The 22720-nt window shown below is 45.8% G+C and overlaps 6 protein-coding genes across 6 annotated transcripts; 2 read left to right on the top strand and 4 right to left on the bottom strand.

Annotated features, from left to right (window-relative positions):
- Positions 1-383: 383 nt before the first annotated feature.
- Positions 384-1655, bottom strand: GL218_09467 (Sphingolipid long chain base-responsive protein LSP1; the record flags this gene model as incomplete). The annotated part of the gene is made up of 3 exons (XM_033586303.1): positions 384-863; positions 941-1466; positions 1549-1655. The coding sequence occupies 3 exons, from the start codon at positions 1653-1655 to the stop codon at positions 384-386; spliced, it is 1113 nt and encodes a 370-aa protein (XP_033437692.1).
- A 2775-nt stretch (positions 1656-4430) lies between these two features.
- GL218_09466 (Dolichyl-diphosphooligosaccharide-protein glycosyltransferase subunit 1) lies at positions 4431-6014 on the bottom strand (the record flags this gene model as incomplete). The annotated part of the gene is made up of 3 exons (XM_033586302.1): positions 4431-4707; positions 4759-5607; positions 5665-6014. The coding sequence occupies 3 exons, from the start codon at positions 6012-6014 to the stop codon at positions 4431-4433; spliced, it is 1476 nt and encodes a 491-aa protein (XP_033437693.1).
- A 1671-nt stretch (positions 6015-7685) lies between these two features.
- On the top strand, positions 7686-9985 carry GL218_09465 (Hexokinase; the record flags this gene model as incomplete). The annotated part of the gene is made up of 6 exons (XM_033586301.1): positions 7686-7725; positions 8317-8439; positions 8493-8518; positions 8583-8996; positions 9052-9506; positions 9562-9985. The coding sequence occupies 6 exons, from the start codon at positions 7686-7688 to the stop codon at positions 9983-9985; spliced, it is 1482 nt and encodes a 493-aa protein (XP_033437690.1).
- Positions 9986-10146: 161 nt separating this feature from the next.
- Positions 10147-11597, bottom strand: GL218_09464 (Protein arginine N-methyltransferase 2; the record flags this gene model as incomplete). Its single annotated transcript, XM_033586300.1, has 3 exons — positions 10147-10181; positions 10243-10836; positions 10904-11597. The coding sequence occupies 3 exons, from the start codon at positions 11595-11597 to the stop codon at positions 10147-10149; spliced, it is 1323 nt and encodes a 440-aa protein (XP_033437691.1).
- A 989-nt stretch (positions 11598-12586) lies between these two features.
- On the top strand, positions 12587-15069 carry GL218_09463 (Vacuolar transporter chaperone 4; the record flags this gene model as incomplete). Its single annotated transcript, XM_033586299.1, has 3 exons — positions 12587-13072; positions 13128-14738; positions 14788-15069. 3 exons carry the CDS (start codon positions 12587-12589, stop codon positions 15067-15069), a joined length of 2379 nt encoding a protein of 792 aa, XP_033437696.1.
- A 722-nt stretch (positions 15070-15791) lies between these two features.
- GL218_09462 (uncharacterized protein) lies at positions 15792-19025 on the bottom strand (the record flags this gene model as incomplete). The annotated part of the gene is made up of 3 exons (XM_033586298.1): positions 15792-16830; positions 16891-16999; positions 17714-19025. The coding sequence occupies 3 exons, from the start codon at positions 19023-19025 to the stop codon at positions 15792-15794; spliced, it is 2460 nt and encodes an 819-aa protein (XP_033437697.1).
- Positions 19026-22720: the final 3695 nt, after the last annotated feature.

The following is a 22720-nucleotide window of genomic DNA, read 5'->3' as shown; positions in this document are numbered from 1 at the left end:
ACCCCAATATTATACCTCCTAAATGCATTAACGTTCTTCGTATGCGCATTCTGATATGTGAGACTTTTCTTTACCTAGTTAAGGAAAGTACTTATGTAGTTAAGCAATTTATTAAGCCAACAGCTATAACTTGGAATTTGAAGCCTTTCATTATCCCAAGCCCTACCATTCCCCATTTCCCATTTCCTAATACCTAAACCTGCTGCGAGCCCAATACATTTATATCACTAATGAATAAACCTTCCCATAATCCCACCCACATTCAAGCAGAGAGGATATACATATACTAAAACTAAACAGAGCTTCCCCTTTTCCAGAAAACCTCCAATTGTGACAATTTATCATGTTGGCTCAAGCAACTAACATATTAGTCTTACCACTACTTAGAGTCCCCTTTCATTATTCTCATCATCGATCGAAGTCGGTGTTGGGCTTACATACGGCGCCTCGCTCGCCTCCCCCGCCTCTCTCGTTAGTTGGTGATGTTCACCACCATCAACAGACATGCGGCCAGTATCAGTTATGATAGGCGCCTGACCCCCTGCCTTCCCGCCCATACTAGTAGTAGTACTACCGTCGTTAACAGTAAGGCCAGCGGTAGTCATATCGTATCCTCCCGCAACCGTGTCATAGCTTTCGGTGTTTCTCTCCCAGCTCTTGAGATCGTCCTCGGCATCGTTCAGGACCTGCCGGGCGGCGCCTCCGTTCTGGTACGTGTGTCTCGCGTCGCCAGGCGTGACGGGCGAATCATCCAGCAGATCAAGGAGGCGTCGACCGTGTTTTGCAAGGATAATTTGTTTCTCTGCGCGCTCGATCACGGCGGCGAATTCAGCGTCATAGGCTTCCTTCAGCTTGTTACGAGTCTACTCCCGGGTAGCGCATATGATGTCAGTGCATGTTCGAAAAGTTAGTATAATTAAAATTCTGTGATGAGACGTACAATATTCGTCAGCTGAGCCTCAGCGACCAGATTCTCGGCCTCGGCTCTAACCAGCTCTTGTTCGAGGATTACGAGGCGAGAGCTCTGGGGCTCTTTAAGTTTGAGCCTCTGGATCTCGTCGGCAATCTTGGCCTTAGAATCGCGGCTGGGTTGGACGCTCTTCTCCGTGTTACGGATGAATTTGAGGATGCCACGAGCCTCATCGAGGCCGTGTGCATATGTCTCCTCCTGAGCACCAAGTTCGGATAACACGACACCAACTTTGTCGCTGATATCTGACACGGCGTCGTCTCCCGTCTGCTCGCCCCACTCAGACAACTGTTTTGCGATCGTCTCGCGCTCCCGGCCCGCGGTTTCATGCGCCGACACCAGGTTGTTGGTCGACTTGATCAGCTGGTACAAGCGCCGCGACAGCTCTGGCTGGATCGACCCGCGCAACGATGCAAAGGAGAATCCCTTGCGGCGAGCCGGCGTTGGCGAGCCTACCGAGCCTCCCTTATTGGAGCGGATAGAGAGCGAGCGATTCCTAGGAATAAAAAATCCAAGCATTAGCAAATACTGGGTTTTACTAGCTACCTAGGGGGTGAATAGGGTTGTAGAGATTTTACAGATTTGTCGAACCCAAAGAGCGACTGCTGCCTTTGCGACTGAGCTGGGATATTCTCTCGAGCTCGTAGACGCCCTTCGAGTTGCTGCTAAAGAATTGGAAATCCATCGTGACCTACATGATGTGTTGAAGATGGAACTAAGCGTATTGATCGCGTTCCTCTTAATGATTACCACAGCTATGGACATATTAGTCGCTGCTTCCAATTCTTAAACGTTCTTCATATTTCCCAAGTAGGTAATTTCCTATTTAGATCCTCGTAGGTTCGCGATGCAACGGTAGAAGGCGGGAGCCACATAAATCAGTAGACTTACAAGAATAGCTCGTAATCTTAGCTAGGATTCTCAGACCCAATATTCACTATCTCCGAGTACCTAGAATATCTCCAGTGGAGTGCGATATATTTTGCAGATCAGATATACTCGAGCAGGGGTTTATTAGTTAGTGTAGTAGGCGAATAAAGAGCTAGATGACAGTCATATATAGTGTATTATATATATATATATATTCGTTTGAACTATCGCATCTAATTCGTAGGCATGAAGATATTAATCAAATTCTTAATATTTGTTGAAAGCAGCAAGATTCATGTCTCACATCTACCCCCTCTTCGATCATACCTAAGCAACACATCACATTTGCACAAGTGAGCATGGATGCACCTATAGAGAATAATAAGTACTTAGGTTAAAGTATTGAGCTTTCCAAATATTATGTAGTATATGATGACGAAAGGAAGCTAAAGAGCTATCATGATGTCATTTCTTTGACCCCAATCCCATCTTGGCCTAAGCTCCAAAGCTCAAAGCTACCTAACCTAAGTGCTTCCTCTCTTCCAGCAGTCTATGTACCTCCAATCCTAGTCCTCATCCAAATTCATTCTTCGTAAAAATTCCATTATGTCTGAAAAGATATATTATAGGTAAACCAAGTATTAAAAAATCATATATAAAATGTTTATTCCCAACCAGCCCAATCTTCCTATCGGTATAGGTGTTCTTATTATTAATGATGCGGCGTTTGTCATGTCGGCCACATTCAAAGAGATCGCAGATATTATAATTTATCAAAATAATATGGATAAATCATTATCCATCAGCGGTATCTCGTCTGGCTAGTCCTCTCATACAGTACGGGAGTGCTGTGCCGGTAACTAACTGTGCTCACGCGGGGACTGTGGTGTGTGTGATGCGAATGGTAGCTAGCTCGTGGTGTAGACGAATGGTGATGATGGTGGTGGGCCTTTCTCGTGGGGATGTACTCCTCGTGATAGTAGTACTTGCGCGAGGGCTCGCCGCCGCCGAAACACATCGTGATTCTGGTTGTTGAAGAGCTCATAGGAAATATAGATTTGAAAAGGTTGTTGTATGGCGAGTTCAACCGAATCTCTAAGATCCTTGATTTATACCTAAGTTTTGTACTTGGTAGAAGGTTCGAGATAATAAGTTCTCTTAGGTTCGATAAGATTTGAAAGTTGAGCGAAAAGTGTAGTCTCTTTTTTTCTCAGGGTTTTTTTTTTTCTAACCACAGATGTTGATGAGGTGAATTGATAAATAGATGAATAGATGGATGGATGAGAACTGATGCTCGAAATTAAAAGAGAGGGAATGAGATTGTTCAAGTATTTATCTACCTGTCTAATAGGACTAGAGCTCAGCCTTGCTGACCCGAAAAGGTCACGAGGAGGGAAATTTCAGTGTAACCCTTCTTTTACCTATACACACCGAAGAATACGGACCTAGGTCATTGGCGTTGTCATTGGTGCTAGGATGTTCTCAAGATCCTCAGAGATCGTCGGTACGCATCTCTGTTTTCCATGTCGTAATCCCTGCAGCTATGTAATATCGACGATACCTATACCTATACCTACACATTTCCACAACGTAGGCAAAGCAAAAACTTATGGTACGAGAACCGCCCAAACCTCGATTTTTCACGCCACACATGCAGCGCATTAAAGATCTAGACAACTGGTCTTTGGAGACCAAGGAACTGCCAAGGACTCCATCTCTCTGGTTCTATGTATAACTCAGACCTACAACCTACCAGTACAAGCAAGGCAGTTCAACCGTGGCAACCTATAACACGAGAATAGACCACTACATTCCTTGCAGATGGGGACATTATTTCATACAGAACCATTCATTTCAAGGAACGGATTACCTACTTGCTTCCAGATATTCCCCCATACTTATCTTGTCTTCTTTTGAAATATCCACTATAGCATTCATCCACTTGTAACAACAACTCATCTTCATCGCCTAGAACATCCATCCTTATACATGAATGCTTAGTAAACCCTTACCTATTTAGTAGCTATACTTTTTTTCCCTTTGAAATTGGGTATACAGACATGAATATAACATGATATTGTATAACACTGTGTATCGGGTCTGCATTCTCGCATTCCGTTCCGAAGTCGACTTATGGAGGTACGACCTATGATGCTGCGCCGACGTCAGCTTGCAGGTCTAATTGCAGCCAAGTGCCGGTGGACTAGTTTAGCTTCGTCGTATTAACACCCTGATCCAGGACCCTTGGACAACGACGAAACCCAATTGACGACATAATAATACCAACTTATTATAGTTGTAGCAGCATCATACTTTGGTGTTATTTGGAAAAGAGAAAAACCAAGTATTAGATATCTACCGACGTCAATGAAGCGGCTAGATATCTTGAACTCTAGATATTTACTCATTCTCGCTATGAGGAGTGACGGTCATAACACGAAGAATTTAATTCACTTTCTGTATTCATTCACACCAGATCTAAGCCGCGGGCTGCTCTAGAGTTTTCCAGGCCTCCGTTAAACCTTGAAAAACCTGTAATGTACATGCGCATATGTACCGAATTCGTTTTGAAAAGAACCAAACGCCCTCATTATTTCGTAGAAAACCTCACATCCACTTTTGAGACTGCCCACATCCCTACAAATACCGTTAACATGCTAGCAAATACAACAAGCGGTTTGCGAAGGCTAGCCACTAGCGAATAATCGTATGAGACGATAAGATCGCGGTCTCGCAAGTCGTCCACCAAGTTTCTCGCTTTAATTGTTAGCACTGTCCGGCCAACGGTATCTAGATATGTCTTTTGTAAATCGACAGAATAATCTGTGATAGAGGATTCGGGAATTGTTGTGTGGAATCGAACGTTCCTATGACACCGTTAATAGACATTCAAAACTAGTAACTGAAGAAGTACTCACTCGGCACCCTCTGGTAAGAGCACGCGAACCTGGATCTGCTCGAATGCAGCGCCCTCAGATTGCTTAGGTCCCTCAATAAAAGGCACATTTAGCAAATAGCTATCGGCCGACTTCCTCAGGAACTGTTTAGCATCGGAGTTCCAGCCGATTGTAAATGGATACTTCCAGCCGCCAAAGACAGGGTATCGAGGCTTAAGTTCGAGTACAGCTTCGCGCCTGTTGGAACGGAAACGCGACGTCGATACGTTGCCAATAGCATCCGTGAAGTAAGCATCCTTGCTCCCAGCTCGAAGAGGGAATTTCAACTCCTTCAAGGCGTAGCTTTGAGGATTGAAATATTGAGCCTGCGCCCATTTCACCCTATTGAACTGAGCCGAAAGGTTTGCACCATGGTTGTAGAGTGTGTATCGCTCTTCGAACGCAATGTTTCCACCCCAGTGACTGACTTCAACGTCCCGCTCTAAATGCGACACGTGCGTGACGGGCTTGGTGAATTCATACCGCACCTTGACCGGTGACACTGCGTCGGCCGGGACTTCGGGGAAGGGGCCGTAGATAAGCTTCGAACCCTGTTTCTGTGGGAATTCCTTAGTCTCGCCGCTGCCGGCAATCTTGGTGTAGTCAGGAATATCGGAAGATGGGAGCTTGACTTCCGTCTTCTGCTTTAATGTTGGGTAGACCGATGGGCAATACGCCGAGAACTGGTAGACAAGATATTGCTTTTCAGATTGCTCAATCGAAGCTGGCAACGGCGCATACGCATTGAGGTAGTAGAAAGAGATGCCCAAGGTCTGTTGACCCTTGGCCGGCAAGGGTGCAGGTAATCGAATGCGATAGTATTGGGTATCGCTGGTGCTATATTAGTGACGAGGGTATCGAAATGTAAGGTAATAGAGCTTCCTTTACCTTAATGGATCAAATTCAATAGCTTCTACGGCAAAGCCTGTTACGCTTGTATCCTTTCGATCCTTCACCTCGATACCTCCAATCCTCTCCATCTGGTCACTAGTGAACGGTAGGAAGTATTCATCTTGAGACTCCGGCGACGAGTTCTCGATTAAGACATTTATAGACTCCTTTGCGTAGTTCTTTTCTAGGGAGATGACATGTACCAAATTGGCATTCTTGAACACTTGTGGCGGTTTGAAGGTAGCTGGAAGAGTGACCTTAGACGATGAGGGTCCAGCAATATTGGATTCGCCTAGGACCTGCGAAAAGAAGGAGAAGCAGGTAACTGCAACTGCAGTGAATTTCATGGCGAAGAAAGACCGGATGGGCTACTCATGAAAAATGAGCAGCGCCAATGTAGATGATCAACGGCGATTGTAGATGTTGACTTGGGATAGCTACATGTGGCTTCTCCAGAGCAGCCAAGAGGTAGAGGTACACCTTTCAAAAAAGTTCCCAGTTACAGCTTACGTTGCCAATGCATATCCGAACCGGGATTGAGGAAGCACGTTATTCCGTATGCGATAATGCCGGAGTGGACACCTGCATGGAGGTGGCAGCCAGACCTGTACATTTGACACGAGATGTACCTTGGTATTGATAAGCTGATAAAGCAGCATTAGATCATCCTTAGTTAGACCTGCAAGGCAGGGTACGGTTAACCCCGTATTTTTGATGGGACCGGCTGTTACAATACCTCGATTTGGTAAAATCGAAAATTTAAAACATAGAAGTTCCTGGATGGGCTAGATCTTTAAAATTTCAAGCAATTAAGCTTGCAAGTATCAGAACTTTATGGTAAACTGTACTAAAAATGACCCAAACAGCGTCATCTTACGATTCTATATCACATGTGATCATCACGGATTTTGTCCTACCTCGTGCTCAACAAATCGCTCAAATCCCTCTACCAGCCCTATGTAATGTACCTAAAGTACCATATCCCTGGCAGATAAATCACCCCACGATAGCATAACCCCAGCATGACAAAACTTCGATGTTGAATGCGGGGTGACGGACATGCAGGTCTTAGCATTTGCACCTCAGCTCGCTCAAAGACTTACGGAACTCCATACCATATTGACAAGTCCGGAAACCAAGATGCCAATGTTTTAGCTATTGTTGTACAGACAATAAATATTTGAGCGCGTTAGATACTAAGCACACCGCTGATCTAACATGGTCCGAAACAAAATTTGAGATATTTTGGTATTAGATAGATTAACTAAGGGTAGATATAACTATACATAGGAAACAAAGTGACGGGGTGGTTTAATGGGCGAATACCACGGGGTTTCCGGCGATAACGAATTACGACCTTATTGACCATTGTCGTTGTAATAAACCTGTTGGAACTTGGCTTCAACTACATCAGAGTACTTATATCATGGTACCTAAAGGTATGCCCGACTTTTTTAAGTACGACCTAGATCCACCCAACTAGATCAGCTTAGAAGCCAATGAGAATGACTAGAATTGTCGTAGAACCAATCGACCCAATCGAACATGATATTATGGGTCGAGGATGGAGGGGCACTTTCGTCAACTTTAATTCCCCTCATCATAGAAAAGACCTTAAGCTCCAATACAACACAACCTACTACGTTATCTCTTTCTTTTCGTTGCCTCGCCCTACCCGCATACTCATATATTATTATTATTATTATGTTAAAATCTGGTTGAGCTGAGTAAGTTTAATTGTTACGTTCAATCTTTTCTTAGCCTTCCTATTTGTCTAGCTCTAAGATAGCACTCTCTATTTAGGTATTAATATATGGAGCTGCTAGGGCTGTTTGTCTAATACTCACCCCTCCATGTTTCTTTCTCTAAATTTTTTTTTTTTGGGGATCGTATCGTTTCCCTACTTATTACTTACACTAACATAAATATAAGGCTTCAGAAATCAAGGACTCATCTCCCATATACTTTCGTAATACAGAGCAATATCTCTTGAATATTAATACAAATATACTATCAAGATGGTCGGTCTCGGTCCTCGCAAGCCACCATCCCGAAAGGGTACGTACAAATTTCTCTATGTGAGATTTAATATAAGTAATTTTTTTTATTTCTACTTGAGAGGATATGCTAGAGTTAGAGCTACCATCCCAGCCCTTATAAACTCAGTTCTAGTGTTCATCTAAACCCCTTTTTTGCTACCCACTCTTTACACTCGTTGGACCTTCCTCCTTTAAGAATCGGTCATTCAATTACACAGTTGCTACGCATAATGGTACACCATAGCATGCTTTCTCCTTCCGTAGGAGAATTATTAGGAGCTATTCAATGCTATGAAACCTACTCGAAAGTTCACCAGCCGAATATGGGCATGGTTAGAATTCAAGTCTCGGCCGTCCCTGTCCTGGCTTTTACCTACCATCAAATCCTGCGAGATATTCACACATAGTGAAGCTTTCTTCACATTCTCCCTCTTTTTATATCATAAATAATTACCTAAACACTACCATGGAATCTGGACACGCTCTTGGTCGTGTAACGCGTCTTCATACATATCACCACCACCAACACCAATTCAATTCGAATGATGACATCAATGGTTCTTTTTACCTCTAAATCAATATCTGCATATTCACTGACATGTGATAATAGGGTCTATGGCCGACGTGCCTAAAGATCTTCTCTCCGAAATCAAGAAATTAGAAGAGCAGTTCACTGTTGAAACGCCTAAGCTTAAGGAGATCACGAAGCACTTCGTATCTGAGCTTGCAAAGGGTAAACATGCTTATCTTAGGTATATTACAATATATATACTAACAGCACGATAGGTTTGAGTGTAGAGGGTGGCAGTATTGTAAGCTCTATATACAGAAATGATGTTCTGTAAAAACAAATAAACTAACCTTAGAGCAACGTAGCCAATGAACCCAACTTGGGTTATGGATTTCCCAGATGGATCCGAGACAGGAACTTACTTGGCTCTAGACATGGGTGGTACCAACCTCCGTGTCTGTGAGATTACCTTAACGGATAACAAGTCGGAGTTTGATATCATTCAGTCAAAATACCGTATGCCCGAAGAGCTAAAGACCGGCGACTCCGACGAGCTATGGGAGTACATTGCCGACTGTTTGAAACAGTTTATCGAAACTCATCACGGTGAGGTTCCGGAGTCACAGGGGAAGATCCCGCTTGGTTTTACCTTCTCATATCCCGCCACTCAGAACTACATCGATGAGGGCATCCTACAGCGATGGACCAAGGGGTTTGATATCAATGGCGTCGAAGGCCAGAATGTTGTACCGATGTTAGAAGCTGCACTGGACCAACAGGTAAGTCGGATTGGATAAAGGTAATACTTGGACGTAGTTGTTAACAAAATCCTAGGGTGTCCCTATCAAAGTCTCGGCTTTGATTAACGACACAACAGGAACCCTGATTGCTTCCGCTTACACCGACCCGAAGATGGCTATTGGATGCATTTTTGGAACTGGCTGCAATGCGGCATATATGGAGAATTGCGGCTCCATCCCAAAGTTGGCCCATATGAACCTGGACCCGAACTTGCCGATGGCTATCAATTGCGAATGGGGCGCCTTTGATAACGAACACAAGGTCCTCCCTCGCACTCCTTATGATATCATCGTTGACAAGGAATCCCCTCGACCAGGCCAACAAGCCTTCGAAAAGTGCATCGCCGGTCTTTATCTTGGCGAAATCTTTCGCTTGGTCTTAGTTGACTTGCATGATAACAAGGATGTTCATATTTTTGAGGGACAGGATATCAAATACCTCCGAAAAGCCTACACTCTTGATTCGTCCTTCCTCTCAGCTATCGAAGAGTAAGTTATAGACGGGCTATAAACACTCTGATCATATCGTGCTGACCCTACGTAGTGATCCTTTCGAGAACTTACAAGAGACTGCAGACTTGTTCCATGAGAAGCTCCACTTAACCTGCACTCGTCCCGAACTTGAGCTAATCCGTCGAACTGCTGAATTGATCGGCACACGTGCGGCTCGTCTGTCGGCTTGTGGAGTTGCTGCTATTTGCACCAAGAAGAACCTTCAGCCTTGCCACGTGGGCGCTGACGGCTCTGTATTCAACAAATACCCGCATTTCAAGGCACGAGGCGCACAAGCTCTCCGAGAGATTCTCGACTGGCCGGCTAAGAAGAACTTTAAAGAGGAAGACCCGGTCGAGATCCTCGCCGCCGAAGATGGAAGTGGTGTCGGCGCTGCTGTTATTGCCGCTCTCACGCTGAAGAGAGTGCAGAAGGGTAACCTTGCTGGTATTCTTCACCCCGAAAATTTTAAATGAGCAACGAGATCTTGCGAGGAGGTAGCGTAGTAGAACTGCATAAGGAAAAAAAAGATAAGGGTATGTCCCTTAAAAGGATAGACATAGAGAAGATGGTCCAAACAACGCAAAAAAAAATTAATTGGTGTCTGGCTACGGGACTAGAAAATGTGGCACGGAGTTCAGCCCATTAGGGTGCAGGTCGGTAGTCGATACTCTACCACACAGGTTAGCTTGCTTTAAAAAACGTTGCAAGACCAGATCGCGGATTGACTTACTGTCTAGAGTCCAATAACGTCTTTTAACGCCTTGCCATTCCCCTTCTCCTTCCTTACCCAAATCTTTCATGTCCACATCCAATTCCTGCCATTCTACATCCATGCCTGCGTCGCTGAGATGCATTTCAACTACTTGCGTGTAGACGTCATAGCATATCTTCCGATCGGCGCCTAGGCCATTGAAGAATCCAAACCTGCCTTGCTCTTCTAACAACCCGGGCACGTACTCAGTGAAGAACATGCGTAGCTGGCCGTAGTCCTCACCAAACGTGTCGAAATAGATGGCGTCGTACGTTTCGCCCTGTTCTAGTAGCTTGGGAACCACTTCTTGCCATTTACCGCCGTGGACTTTGAATGCTCCTTCGGCCGGACCGCTTGTTTCCCATTCCTTGCCAAATTTAGAGTCCGAACTGTTGACGTGTTCGAGGACGGATGGGTGTGCCTCGATGATGTGGTGTTTTGCTGGGCGCGTCTCAGCGAACATACGGTCGACGATACCCATGCCGAAACCGATATTGAGGATCTTCCGGCCGGCAGGGAGGCCGGGTAGGAGCGCGTCGACTGAGGCGCGCATAATAGATGTTTCCCAGGCCACTGTTTGAGAATAGGGGTTAGCTTATTCTAGAAGAAAAGTTGAACTATTAGTAGCCAAGGTACACACTCATCACACCGTTCTGGGCCGAGTCGACTAGCTTCCCGTCGCTATATGTCAGGTTCGAACGTAGGTAATCTGCGCTGTTGACGTTAGGCCCGACGGTGCCTTTCGGTGGGACGAAGGCACGGTCCGAGTCTACTATAACTTCTATATCTTCTTCCACGCCACCGCCATTTGAATTTTCGAAGTCTTTCTCTTCTTCATCTTGGGGACCATGTTCTCCCTTTTCCTCTTCTTCTTCCCCCTCTTCCTCATCTCCGTCGTCAGACTCAAGCTCTTCATACCCATCCAGCAAACCGAACAACAGCTCCGCTCGCACACCGGCCTCAACGCATAGAGTATACAATTCCTTGAGCCCGAGGCGCGCGGCTATGCACCCCGGTGTCTCATTGTTGTTATCAACATCATTCCAGATGGCACCGCTCATGAACAGCTCGTGTACGACAGTCTTAGCATGCTCCTCGACGTTGTCAGTGCCGTCGCTTAGTGCGCCTTGGTTCACAGGCGCGCAAGCACGGATCGCAGCATGTAGAGGGGTTTCGCCCGTCTTAGGTTCCTGGACGCTCGCGCGACCTGGCACGTTTAATAGGGGCTTGATCCCCGCGATATCGTGGTGCCAGGCGTGGTATAGGATCTGAGAAACAGAGGCCGGGCACGAGGCCGGGATGCGAGCGTCGATGCTGTCATTCTTTTCTGTCATGGCCTTTATTGGATCCTATATATCTACAAAAAAGGTATCTAGGTATCTAGGTAAGGACAGGTTCTTGCGATATAGCTATACCCTCGTGTGGTTCGTTGAGATAGGGGGGTAGGTATGGTGGGGTAACGAAGAAAATTCAGGGTTCCGATAAGCTATAAAGTGATTTACCTAGGAGGTACCTAGCCTAAGACCTTGCCTTTTCGCAGGTGGGGTAACGGAATCAATTCCATACCTGGTAGGTAGGTACGTACGGTGTGAAGGAATAAAATCTAGACTGTATTTTCTCTATCCTTTTAGTTAAGCTAGCTTCCTTTAGCGATTAAAAGCGCTAAAGCATACCATTGGAGCCGCTAAAATCCAGGCTGGGAGTCTGGAAATTCAGCGGACTGACACGTGCTAGCCCAACTCTAATTGATTGGGCAATGGCTGCTGGACGGGAGGGACGGTCAAATTCTGCTACCGTTGTGGATATGCGACAAGTGGGGAATGTCCCTGTATCATGACGCGAGGCTAAACGAGTTCCAGGGCGGTTTGCAGGCTTCGCTGCTACAACTGATCGATCGTGCAGCTTTTCAACATCGCATTGTACTATATTTTTTGCACTACGCGCATTTATTCATTGCATACTGCATACTACCTATCATACCTAGGTAACTACGGACTAAATTTCGAGATCCTCGCATGATCTTTTCAATTGCTATCTTTTCTGCAATCTAACTATTATTAATTATCCTCTTTTCTTTTTGCGAGCATAGTCACGCGATATAATATTGATACTCCTGTTGGCATTGGGGGCTTGGGAATACCTTTTCTCTTTTTTCCTATACTGACTATTTCTTGTTTCGTATGTTCCTACTAGTGTGTTTGGCATCTGTTCATGTTTCTCCATGCTAATTATTGAAGATTTGGTTACAAGGAAGACTACCTGGCGTTCGACTCGATACCCTAATACTAAGGATAGGTGGCGCGCTCGTCCGGGTCTGATCGTCATGAAGTTCGGCGAGCAGCTCCGCTCTAGCATTATTCGCGAATACCAATGGTATTATATCGACTACGATGAACTGAAGGGTGAGCTGAAGACGGCCTCCGGGCCGCTTGCAGAGGTGGACGAAAGTCCCTCGGGTTCTGGAAGCAAGAAGGGCAAGGCCAAAGTCAAGAGTCAGCAGAAAAACAGATGGACGGAAGAGGACGAGCAGAGGTTTATTAGTAGACTGTATGCGGAGCTTGAGAAGGTCTATACTAAGACCAAGGTCAAGCAGTCGGAAATCCAACGTCGTATAGCGGTCAGCGAACGGGAAGTTAAGGAGGTTGTCGCCAAAGTTACCGAGCGAGGCTTAACAGAGCAAGGACCTTCCGAAGAGGAATTCATACTGCTTGAGGAAGACCTGGGCGATATAATTGCCGACGTCCACGATCTCGCCAAATATGTCCAATTGAATTATACGGGGTTCTACAAGATAATCAAGAAACATGATGTTCGTATACCTATTTGAGTATACCGCTTCATAGTGAAACTAACCAATATTATAGAAAATGACCAACTGGCACCTCCGACCCTCGTTCGATACCGCACTCAAGAACAAACCCTTCTATAATGAGGATTTCGACGCTGAAGTCGTGAAACTCTCCAATATGTATAACAACGTCAGGACGCGTGGCAATCCCGTAACAGGTGATAGCGCTGCTGGTGGTACCCAGGGCAGCTTCGTCCGCCAGACGACAAAATACTGGGTGCATCCAGACAATGTCACTGAATTAAAGCTAATTATCCTGAAGCATCTGCCCGTACTTGTCTTTAATGCTAGCAAGGAATTCGAGACGCAGGATTCTGCTATTTCTTCCATCTACTATGATAATCCAGAGAAATGGGATCTATATGAAGGCCGACTGAAGAAGACGGAGGGTGCTGAAGCTATCCGTCTTAGATGGTATGGTGGTATGCAAACGGATACTATTTTCGTGGAACGCAAGACCCATCGCGAAGACTGGACTGGAGAAAAGTCCGTAAAAGCTCGCTTTTCTGTAAAGGAGAAGAACGTCAATGCATACTTGAGAGGAGACCTACTTCCGGCAGCGCTCTTTGAAAAGGCTCGAAAGGACGGTAAGAAATCCGAAAAAGCTATTGCCGAGGATGAGACTTTGGCAAAGGAAGTTCAATACTCAGTCTTGAAGAATGGGTATAAGCCGGTTTGCAGATCGTTTTATAATCGCACTGCATTCCAGCTGCCCGCCGATGCTCGTGTCCGAATTTCACTCGATACTGAGCTTACAATGATACGAGAGGACAACCTCGATGGCATCAAGCGGTGTGGTGATAATTGGAGGCGAATGGACATCGGGATTGATTATCCCTTCTCACAACTACCTGCTGGAGATGTCGTGCGTTTTCCTTACGCCGTCTTAGAAGTAAAACTCCAAACCCAACATGGACAAGAGCCCCCCGAGTGGGTTCGTCAACTCATTTCAAGCCACCTTGTGGAAGCTGTGCCTAAGTTCTCTAAGTTCATTCACGGCACAGCTTCATTGTTCCCTGACCGAATCAATCTTCTTCCATATTGGATGCCTCAGATGGACGTAGATATTCGCAAACCGCCAACTCACAACTTTGGCATTCACCGGCCGACACATTCCCATACTAGCGGCACGACCTCAGACGACGACGATGATGATGACATTGATTCGGATGCCGAAGATACTATCGATACTGGATCTGCAGGTCCTTCAAGTCACGGAAATGGCTTGTCGCGAGGTGCCCAAGCTCTCGTGTTAGGGGATATCGAGGGACAGACAGCAGAGGGCACGGTTGCGAACCAAGATTACCCCTTGTATGACTCGGATGACGAAGTAGATGAAGAGGATGCGCTTGAGGAGGCAAGAAGGGTTGGCGGTTGGACCTACTACTCAACTCTGGCTAAGAAGTACGCAGGAGCAGCTAGTCAAGGGGCATGGTCAGTTGTAATGGCCATAACACCACGTCCTCGAGCTTCGACCGTGCCTCGCAGTAACCGAACACAAATGTTCTTCGGTGACCAGAATGTCCAGACGAAGAAGTTCAGAGCCCCGAAGGGCAAGAGGATTTACGTGCCTGTTAGAGTCGAACCTAAGGTTTACTTCGCGGCAGAAAGGACCTATCTCAGCTGGGTAGGTAATCCTATTTTGACTCTTATATATGTTACTGACGAAATACTAGCTCGAATTCTCGATTTATATTGGCACCATTGCTGTCACATTGCTTAACTTCGGTACACAACCGACCAAGCTCTCATTTATTGTATCTGGGCTCTTCACCTTACTGGCTGTCTTGTCGCTCTGTTATTCTGTTGGCATCTACCTATACCGAAGTAAGGGAATTCGTGAGCGCAGAGCTATCAAGTACTATGACAGATTGGGGCCGAGCGTTTTATGCGCGGCACTTTTTGTGGGAGTTGTGCTGAACTTCGCGTTCGAAGGCCGAGATAGGGCGGTATGGTAAATTAGATATCGCCTATGGCTATCTAGTACGGATTTTACCTAGGTGTTCAAGTACAAGCTGTGTAGAAGGGGCTGTATAGTGGTGTGTAGAATATGTGCTTTAGTACCATGGGCTTTTTGTTCGAGTTTGCGAGTGTTATCCACAGGATCGAGTTTATGAGATGGAGTGAGTGGTTGTACATAGAGGAAGACGGAATATTAGCGATTCATCTAAACAGATATCCAAAATTGAAAATTAGCTAGTAGGCATTGTAGATTGCATTAGCGGAGTATATATAAGGTATCTGGTAGCTTCGGTATTGCTCTGTTTGCTTGTATGTTCTATTGATATATTATTGATGACTCGGCTCCAGGGATTAAGGCTGTTAGTCTCTTCTTATAGGGAAAAAGTCGCGTTCTAGTTGAACACTATTCCCCCTTCTACTATCCTATCTTTGTCTACTCTTCTCCCAAGGCGTAATATTTAAAACTTGAGTTTTATTTAACGCAATTTGACCCTTTATAATATTCCCCAGGCGTGAATCAACTCTCAGCTTATAGCAAGCTAATAAACCGAGTCCTAGATATAGAAAAGGTACCTCATCTTTATAGGATCGAGGTCACTGTTCGCTTAGTCTTCGTGGCTGTTTGGAGACTAGGATATCCTAGAAACAACCGAGGTTCTAGTTTTAAATAAAAGGCGTACCGGATATTTTTACCTCTTCAATCCGTATCTTATATCAACTACCGCCCTCCGGGGACAACCAGAGGTCCAGTAGTCCTCCTTATCGGAGGCGCAAACGAAGCCGTCGACCCGCTCAGATCCAGCCCACCGGAAGTCCGATGATCCGGGGTCGCGCGGAGATTCTCCTCGTCCCTGATTTCCTTGACGCGTGCTGCGCACTCCTTAACAACGAGCTCCGGCGTCTGTCCCGGCTTCAAGATAGACTCGACATCGACGTATTTCGTCGACTTCTTCAGACTGTTGAACAGCTGCCCCATGCGTCCCGGCTTAGCTATAGTCTCCATCTTGCCATAGCCGAGCTCGTAGCAAAAAAGAATCATGGCGGCGGTCCCTGCGGCTAGAGCGGTGGCCGCACTGCTCCCGGTGATGGCCTTGTTGTCGTTCTCGAGGATAACTTCTCCCGGGAAGAGGTAGTGCACTTTGTTCGTATCGACGATGTTGAGAGGGTGGCCGGTCGGATCAGCGGCGCCGACAATACGGAGTTTGGTCGTGTCGGATCCTGCTGGGTAGACTTCAGTTTCGGAGTTGCCTAGCTGGCCCTTGTCTTGTGCCGCACAGTACATGATGATATTGCGGTTCGCTGCGATCTTGATCTGTGAGGCGAGCGCGTCGATGTCGGCCTCGTTGGAGCGGCTACGCTCGATGTTCCACGACATGCTGATGATATCAACGTTTTCCCGAATAGCCCACTTTACCGCTTCAGCTGCATCCTTTGCCGTAAATTGTGGGTGGGGGAGGTCCGGGTCTTTCCAACCATCGAGCTTAGCGACGTATAGCTGAGCGAAGGGACACGCGTGACATATAAGCTTGGCCATCTGCGTCCCGTGGCCTCGTGTAGAGGCATAGAACGGCTCCAAGTTTGACTTTGGTTCGTCAGGAGGCCACCCGTGAGCAATCCTCTGGCCTAGGAATTCCCCTTCGGGATTAACACCGTCGTCGATTATGGCGACCTTTGGCCTGCGTTGATTATAATTAACCCCAAGCTCCGTCCGAAGCTCGGCCGCAAAATCTCTAATATTATTCATCCAATGATGCCGACTATGAAAACCCGTTGTTAGCACTCATTCATGGTTTACAATCGGAGCAAAGAGAACGTACTCTTGTGACCTAACATCGAAGCTGCTATCGAGACGAGGAGTAATTCGAGTTTTCGGCGGCCTCTCAATCGATTCTATAACTTTTATCCTTGGTGCGTCTAGACCATTGACTGGCTGTCTTAGACGGTCTTTAAAGTTATATATATTCTCTTCGTTACGCTTATAACTCTCCAGTCCTTTCCTCGCATTTAGGTAAACTTGACTCAGCTGATGCTTTGCTGTCAGCTATTGTTATACTATAGGGATAGGGGCGTTACCTTTGGTAAGCTTTGGAGACCACTGCTATCAGACCAAGACCAAAGCACTATATAAATGTGAGTTCTCGTGTTCTAATACACTACTACTAAATGAAACACAGGAAGGGAACTTACCAGCGTTGCTACCGCTGGAATGAAGCCATATATGTGCTAAATTAGGCGCTTTCTTCCTTATAGAATCGACACATAAGTCAGCTTTATCCCAATCAAGGTAGCGAATATCGAATCCATCGAGACATGCCTCAATAGTCTCATCACTACAGTTCCTATTTAGATTATCTTTAACAACCAACTTGACTATTTGCTTTACCCCTTTCTTCTTTAACCATTTAAATATTGCGCATAGAGCCCTGGAATCTTCTTCCCAATCCTCTTGTTCACCCCCAGCTTCTGAACTGGAACTTTGGTTAATAGGTTGTGGTCGTATGTCAAGCTCAACGTAAGCGATCATACTATTAAATTCAAGGAATTCATGATCTTCTGGTGTGCGGTCGGAGAGTCGATGCTGGGGTCGAAAAACAGTTCGAACTTTCGAGTCAGCGCTCCTATTGCCGAAAAGACACCTACAGGCTTTCTCAAAATTTCCTTGGGCAAACGCCATCTCTCGAAGATATTCTTCGATCTTGGTCTTCTCTGCTAGTTTATCAGATCTTGGCAGGGGCTGATGGGTTTTTGTAATCTTGGGGCCTGGCTTGGCGGAACGGCCTTTGTTTGGTATGTTAGGAGTTTCGGACTTAGGGTTCTTTGCCCGCTTTCTCTCCTCGTGTGCAATGGTAGCCCCTGACTTGATGTACGGATTCGGTTTCTCGATCTTTCCGCTGGCTGCACTTCCGCTGCCCTCGGTTTTAGGATTCTTAAGTGTTTGGTCTTGGGTTCCGCCTGTGGGCTTTGACTTGGCTAGATCGAGGCTTGCTCGTGTCTCCTGGCGAGTTGCTAAGTGATATACGTACGGGGACTGTCCTAGAGCATTTAGGGTCGCAAGAGCTTCCGGGTCTTTCTGTACTAAAGACTCGACAATTTTACTCAGTCGAGTACAGCTACTCTCTAACTTCTTCTCGGCTTCTCGACAACGTCTACATTTTGGGATCTTTTCTGGAGGACAGGTTGGGACCTCCACAATGTAACGAGAATAGTGTACTGCGTCGTGTAAGGGTGTATTTCCAGCGCCATGCCGTATCTTCTGACTACGCTGCTGACGGAATGCAGCGATGTGCGCTTTGCTAATAAGGAACGGGGCTACGTCCAGGTTTTCCTTAATAGCAAGGTGCAAACAGGTTTCGCCGTTTTCATTCTGCAATGATATAGCCTTTGCCGCAACGTCCGGTGCTATCTCACACATCAGTTTTGCGAGATTTTCTTCCTTTCGTTTTATCGCTACATGTAGTGGAGTCTCTAGCGGTCCCTTCGTCTGATATGCCAAGTCCTCGGGTGCTTCCTGTAAAGCTAACCTGACTATGAAGTTCATTGCGTCTTGAGTTTCATGGAAGATGAGGAGGCTTAATACGATATAGTGTAGCAAAGTTGGTTCTTCTACGTTTTTGTCGTCCTTGAGGCACAAACGTACTCGGGCCTGGTACTTTTCGATCACATCCGCATCGTCGAACCTGACCTCTTTGCTAACTTCTGTTAGGAGCTTGGTACGCTCGGTACGGATGTCGATTGTGCCTGACCTGCCAATAGCAAAATCTGGCTCGCCGTCATCCACGTCCTCGTCGTCCTCGTCCTCGTCTTCGTCGTCTTCATCACTCTCTGAGTCATCTGGATCATCTAGATCGGCCTCAGTAAACGGAATAAAAATTCCATTACCAACAGCTGTGGGATTATCTATCATTGTGAAGTTTTCAGGCTCTGTCTCAGGGAGCCCGGATTGAAGATCCATCGCTTTATAAGTCGCGTAGTATGTAATTTTTTTGTCCCTTGATTTGAATTGGCATGTTTTTCATAATAGGCAAGGAAGGCAATTCAATTGCGCTTATTGCGTAAGAGATATTCTCTAGATGCGGGTCTAATAAGCAAATGAGAAGGCTGAGATTATCTGAATCGTGTACCTTTCTACATCTCTTCTTCGTGCCTCTTATAGTAAGTATAACCTTCTGCTGACTGCGTGTCGCTGATTATGGACTAGTATGTATATTCAGGCAGGGATTAAAGGGGGGCGTCAGGGTGATATCGAACCAGTCGTAGGCTAACCTTCGGCCTACCCTTGCCCAGCTTCCACAACGAGAATTGGGGGCCAAGTTAGCCTTCGATTCTTCCATAAATCTTATGGCTGAGGGCTGATTTGATATGCCCGACAAATGTACGAGTAGGGTACATAGGTACGCAGCAAAATCGGTTAGGTAGAGGTGATCCTCATTTTCACATTTGTGTTCGAGCTGATCAATGTCTTGACCTTAGCAGCTTTACTTCCTCGAGTGAGGGCTTTCATATAATCAGGATAACCTCAACCCTCTATTCCTAAGATATTCAAATTTATAATATCTACGTTTCAGACGGCTTATTCTCACGAAACCTTACTCTTGAATAAAAAGAAGAGGCGAGGTCCCATCTGAGCGTCGGAGAAATACCTGGGTCCACGTACCCAACTACAAACTTATTTCAGGGTTCCCGCTTATGCTATATCGTCTATCGTCAGTTTAATATCCTTTCCATAGAAGAGGATAAGCATGGACGATTTGAATAATAAAGCCGGGTCTAACGTAGAAACCGATATTGTGCCTGGATCGAATGAAGATGAAGAACCCGTAGTCGAGAATGAAGATGAGCCAGGTTCCCAGGCTGGGAGTGATTCTTCAGAAGAATCCGCTCCACCACCTATCCTATCTAAAAGCTTAATGATATTTGTCGCAGGACTTAGTATGGAGTACCCGGTTATACATAACAATAGCACGGTAGAACGTTGGACACATGTCAGAACCTTTTCCTTCAAATCGGAGAGACTTTTTGGCGAAAAGGGGTCAATAGAAAACTTGGATGGTATAGTCGAGGAATTACTGGATCTTGTTCTGGACTCGGCAGCAGATATCAAAGTTGTATGTCCCCTTTCTAAGACTTGCTAGTCAGACATCATCGCTTAACTATACCTACTAGGACCTGTCTGAGCTCGGCCTTGGTTTTATGGCGGCTGATCTCGGTGGTATGATCGTGAAAAAGGTTTGTCGTTTTCTATCCGATATCTACTAGCCGGGACCGTTCCTGAAGATCATTTGTAGGCTCTACTAAAGGCATCATCACTTGTCAAGTACCGAGAAATACATGAAAGGACCTCTCTATTAGTAAGTCACGAAGTCTTTACATACTAGACCGGCACATTAACTACCATAGGCTTTTTTTGGGACTCCTCATCAGGAGTCGAAAGTGTACAGCTGGGAAACGACGATATTGAGCATCATTGAAGATACCTATCGAGGGTTATGGGGCCCTTGGTTTCCGGATCGTATCCGCCAGTTATCGCTCTATCTAGAGAAGCTCCATCTGGATTTTAATAAGATCTCGGGCAAATTCAGGATTCTAAATTACGTCCAAGATTTTCTCGAGCCTAGTTCTGAGGTCCTGGTAAGTCAAATACCTTCCCTGTAGTAGCTGTATTATGTGATTATCGCTAAACCCGCAATTTAGACAGTCCACAAATCTTGCGCAGAGCTCCAAGGCTTCAATATTACGAACATCAGATGCAACGTAACGCATTACGAACTCACTTGCATTGTGAAAGAATCTCCTGCGGAAGACTATATTATAGAGCGTATGTCAGACGCTCAGACATGTAGGGATTTTTTTTCTTTTTTGCTTTATTGGCCACCTCGTAGTCACTGACACAAGCTTAGATGTCTCTGAAGGCTATCGTGAGCTTATCCAGTGGTTGTCGATCCAGTCAGACGGAATTGAGATGAACTTCGAAACACTAGGACGTCTCGATAGCCTTGCAGATTTCATTATCCGATCGAAGGCGTTAAAATCCCCCTTGTACGACGACCGAGCAGACCTTATTTCACTAGAAATTCAAGCAGATGTTGATGGAAAATATTTTTTGTCTTCTTTCAGTGACGCAATCCGACGATCCATACCAGAATATCCTGGTGCTATCATCGCTTGCTCCTCGCTTACTTCCACTGAACCCTCTTCCTTAACCGAGACAGGACTTTTATCAAGCTACCTTGTCCAGATACTGAAACAATGCCCCAGACTATACCATCAAATGAATAAAACCTCCGAGGAGATCATATATGCATTGTATAACCCGAACTTCGAGCTTAGAATCCCAGCACTTTGGGAATGCTTAAGGCTAGCCTTCCTCCGCTCAGAAAACCCTTCTTTTTGGATCATTCACACAACAGGCACTTCAGCGGAAAAGACACTCCTCCTCAAAATCATAGAACATCTGCGATTCTTTGATCAACTAGACGACGGTTTGCGGAAAGTAATCATTGTCGGTAGCTCGACGTCTAGAATTGATCTCTCACCGTCAAAAATATTTTCGCGAGTCGTTCTGGATCATGATATCCTGAGAGAATATATCGAGAAAGATCATCAATCGCAATTAGATTTGATTGTAAGCATCAAACCTCGAATATCAGACATCAAAGAGAAAATATCTCAGTTATTGCATGAGCGTGGGTCGAGTCACCAGTTAATGGATCTCTTGTTAGACGCGTTGCAGTTCACTCACATTCCCATCCCGGGTGCCCTAGCTCGCCTCGCGGATGATTTTACCTCAATTGAAATGGCATTCAGCGTAATATTCGACCAAGTCCCCCACAGCTGTCGAGCCTGGGCACGTAAAGCCCTCGGTTTTATATGCTTTTCAATGAGGCCTATGTCCATAGGCGAACTCACAACTGCTATAGCCGTAGCCGACTGCGAAAGTCTCGAGCAACTCCAAAAGAGCACTGCACCTGGAACGGCAGCCTATATTCGGGAATTACTTCCAGGAATCGTACGAATTCACTCGGGAAAGTTATATGTGGCTCATGATGAACTGAAGTCATTTCTGCGCCGGAACCCAGACGACTGGTATTATCTCGAGGATTACCACTCGGAAATTGCACTTGCTTGTTACCACTATCTTTGCCTCCTCGTAGAGCGTTTTGGTATCTCGGACACGTCACCACTGAAAGCAATTATCCAATTGGAACGCCGCGCCAGATCCTGTCCAGGGAATATACGGGATGCTCTTCTGGATGATCGGATTTTCTGGTTATCATCCTATGCTTCCATGTACTGGTGTGAGCATTACCTCTCCCCACAAGGTGACGCAGCTGCGAGCCCAAGGTCGGAGCCTTGGATAACAAATTCAAATCGTCTGCAGGAATTGCTCACCTTGAGATTTTATAGTAGATGGCCATTCGATCAAATCTATAAAATACCTCAGGAACCCATGCCACCCGACCTGAGAAGGGCGCTCAATATGAGTGAGATGGATGCTTTTGAAATGACATTGCAATTAGTTGACCGCCAGCCGAGCAAGATATGCCTCGATCTGATACATTTTCCCGTCTCTTCAGCAGAAGATGCTGTCGGTCGTTGGGCTTATGAAAACTTCTTCAAGTTAGGTATTCATGGAGAAGTCACTCTATA

The sequence above is a fragment of the Daldinia childiae genome, assembly GCF_008694065.1.
Source record: "Daldinia childiae strain JS-1345 chromosome Unknown Scaffold22, whole genome shotgun sequence".
Lineage (NCBI taxonomy): Eukaryota > Fungi > Ascomycota > Sordariomycetes > Xylariales > Hypoxylaceae > Daldinia > Daldinia childiae.
This window is presented reverse-complemented; position numbering and strand designations above follow the sequence as displayed.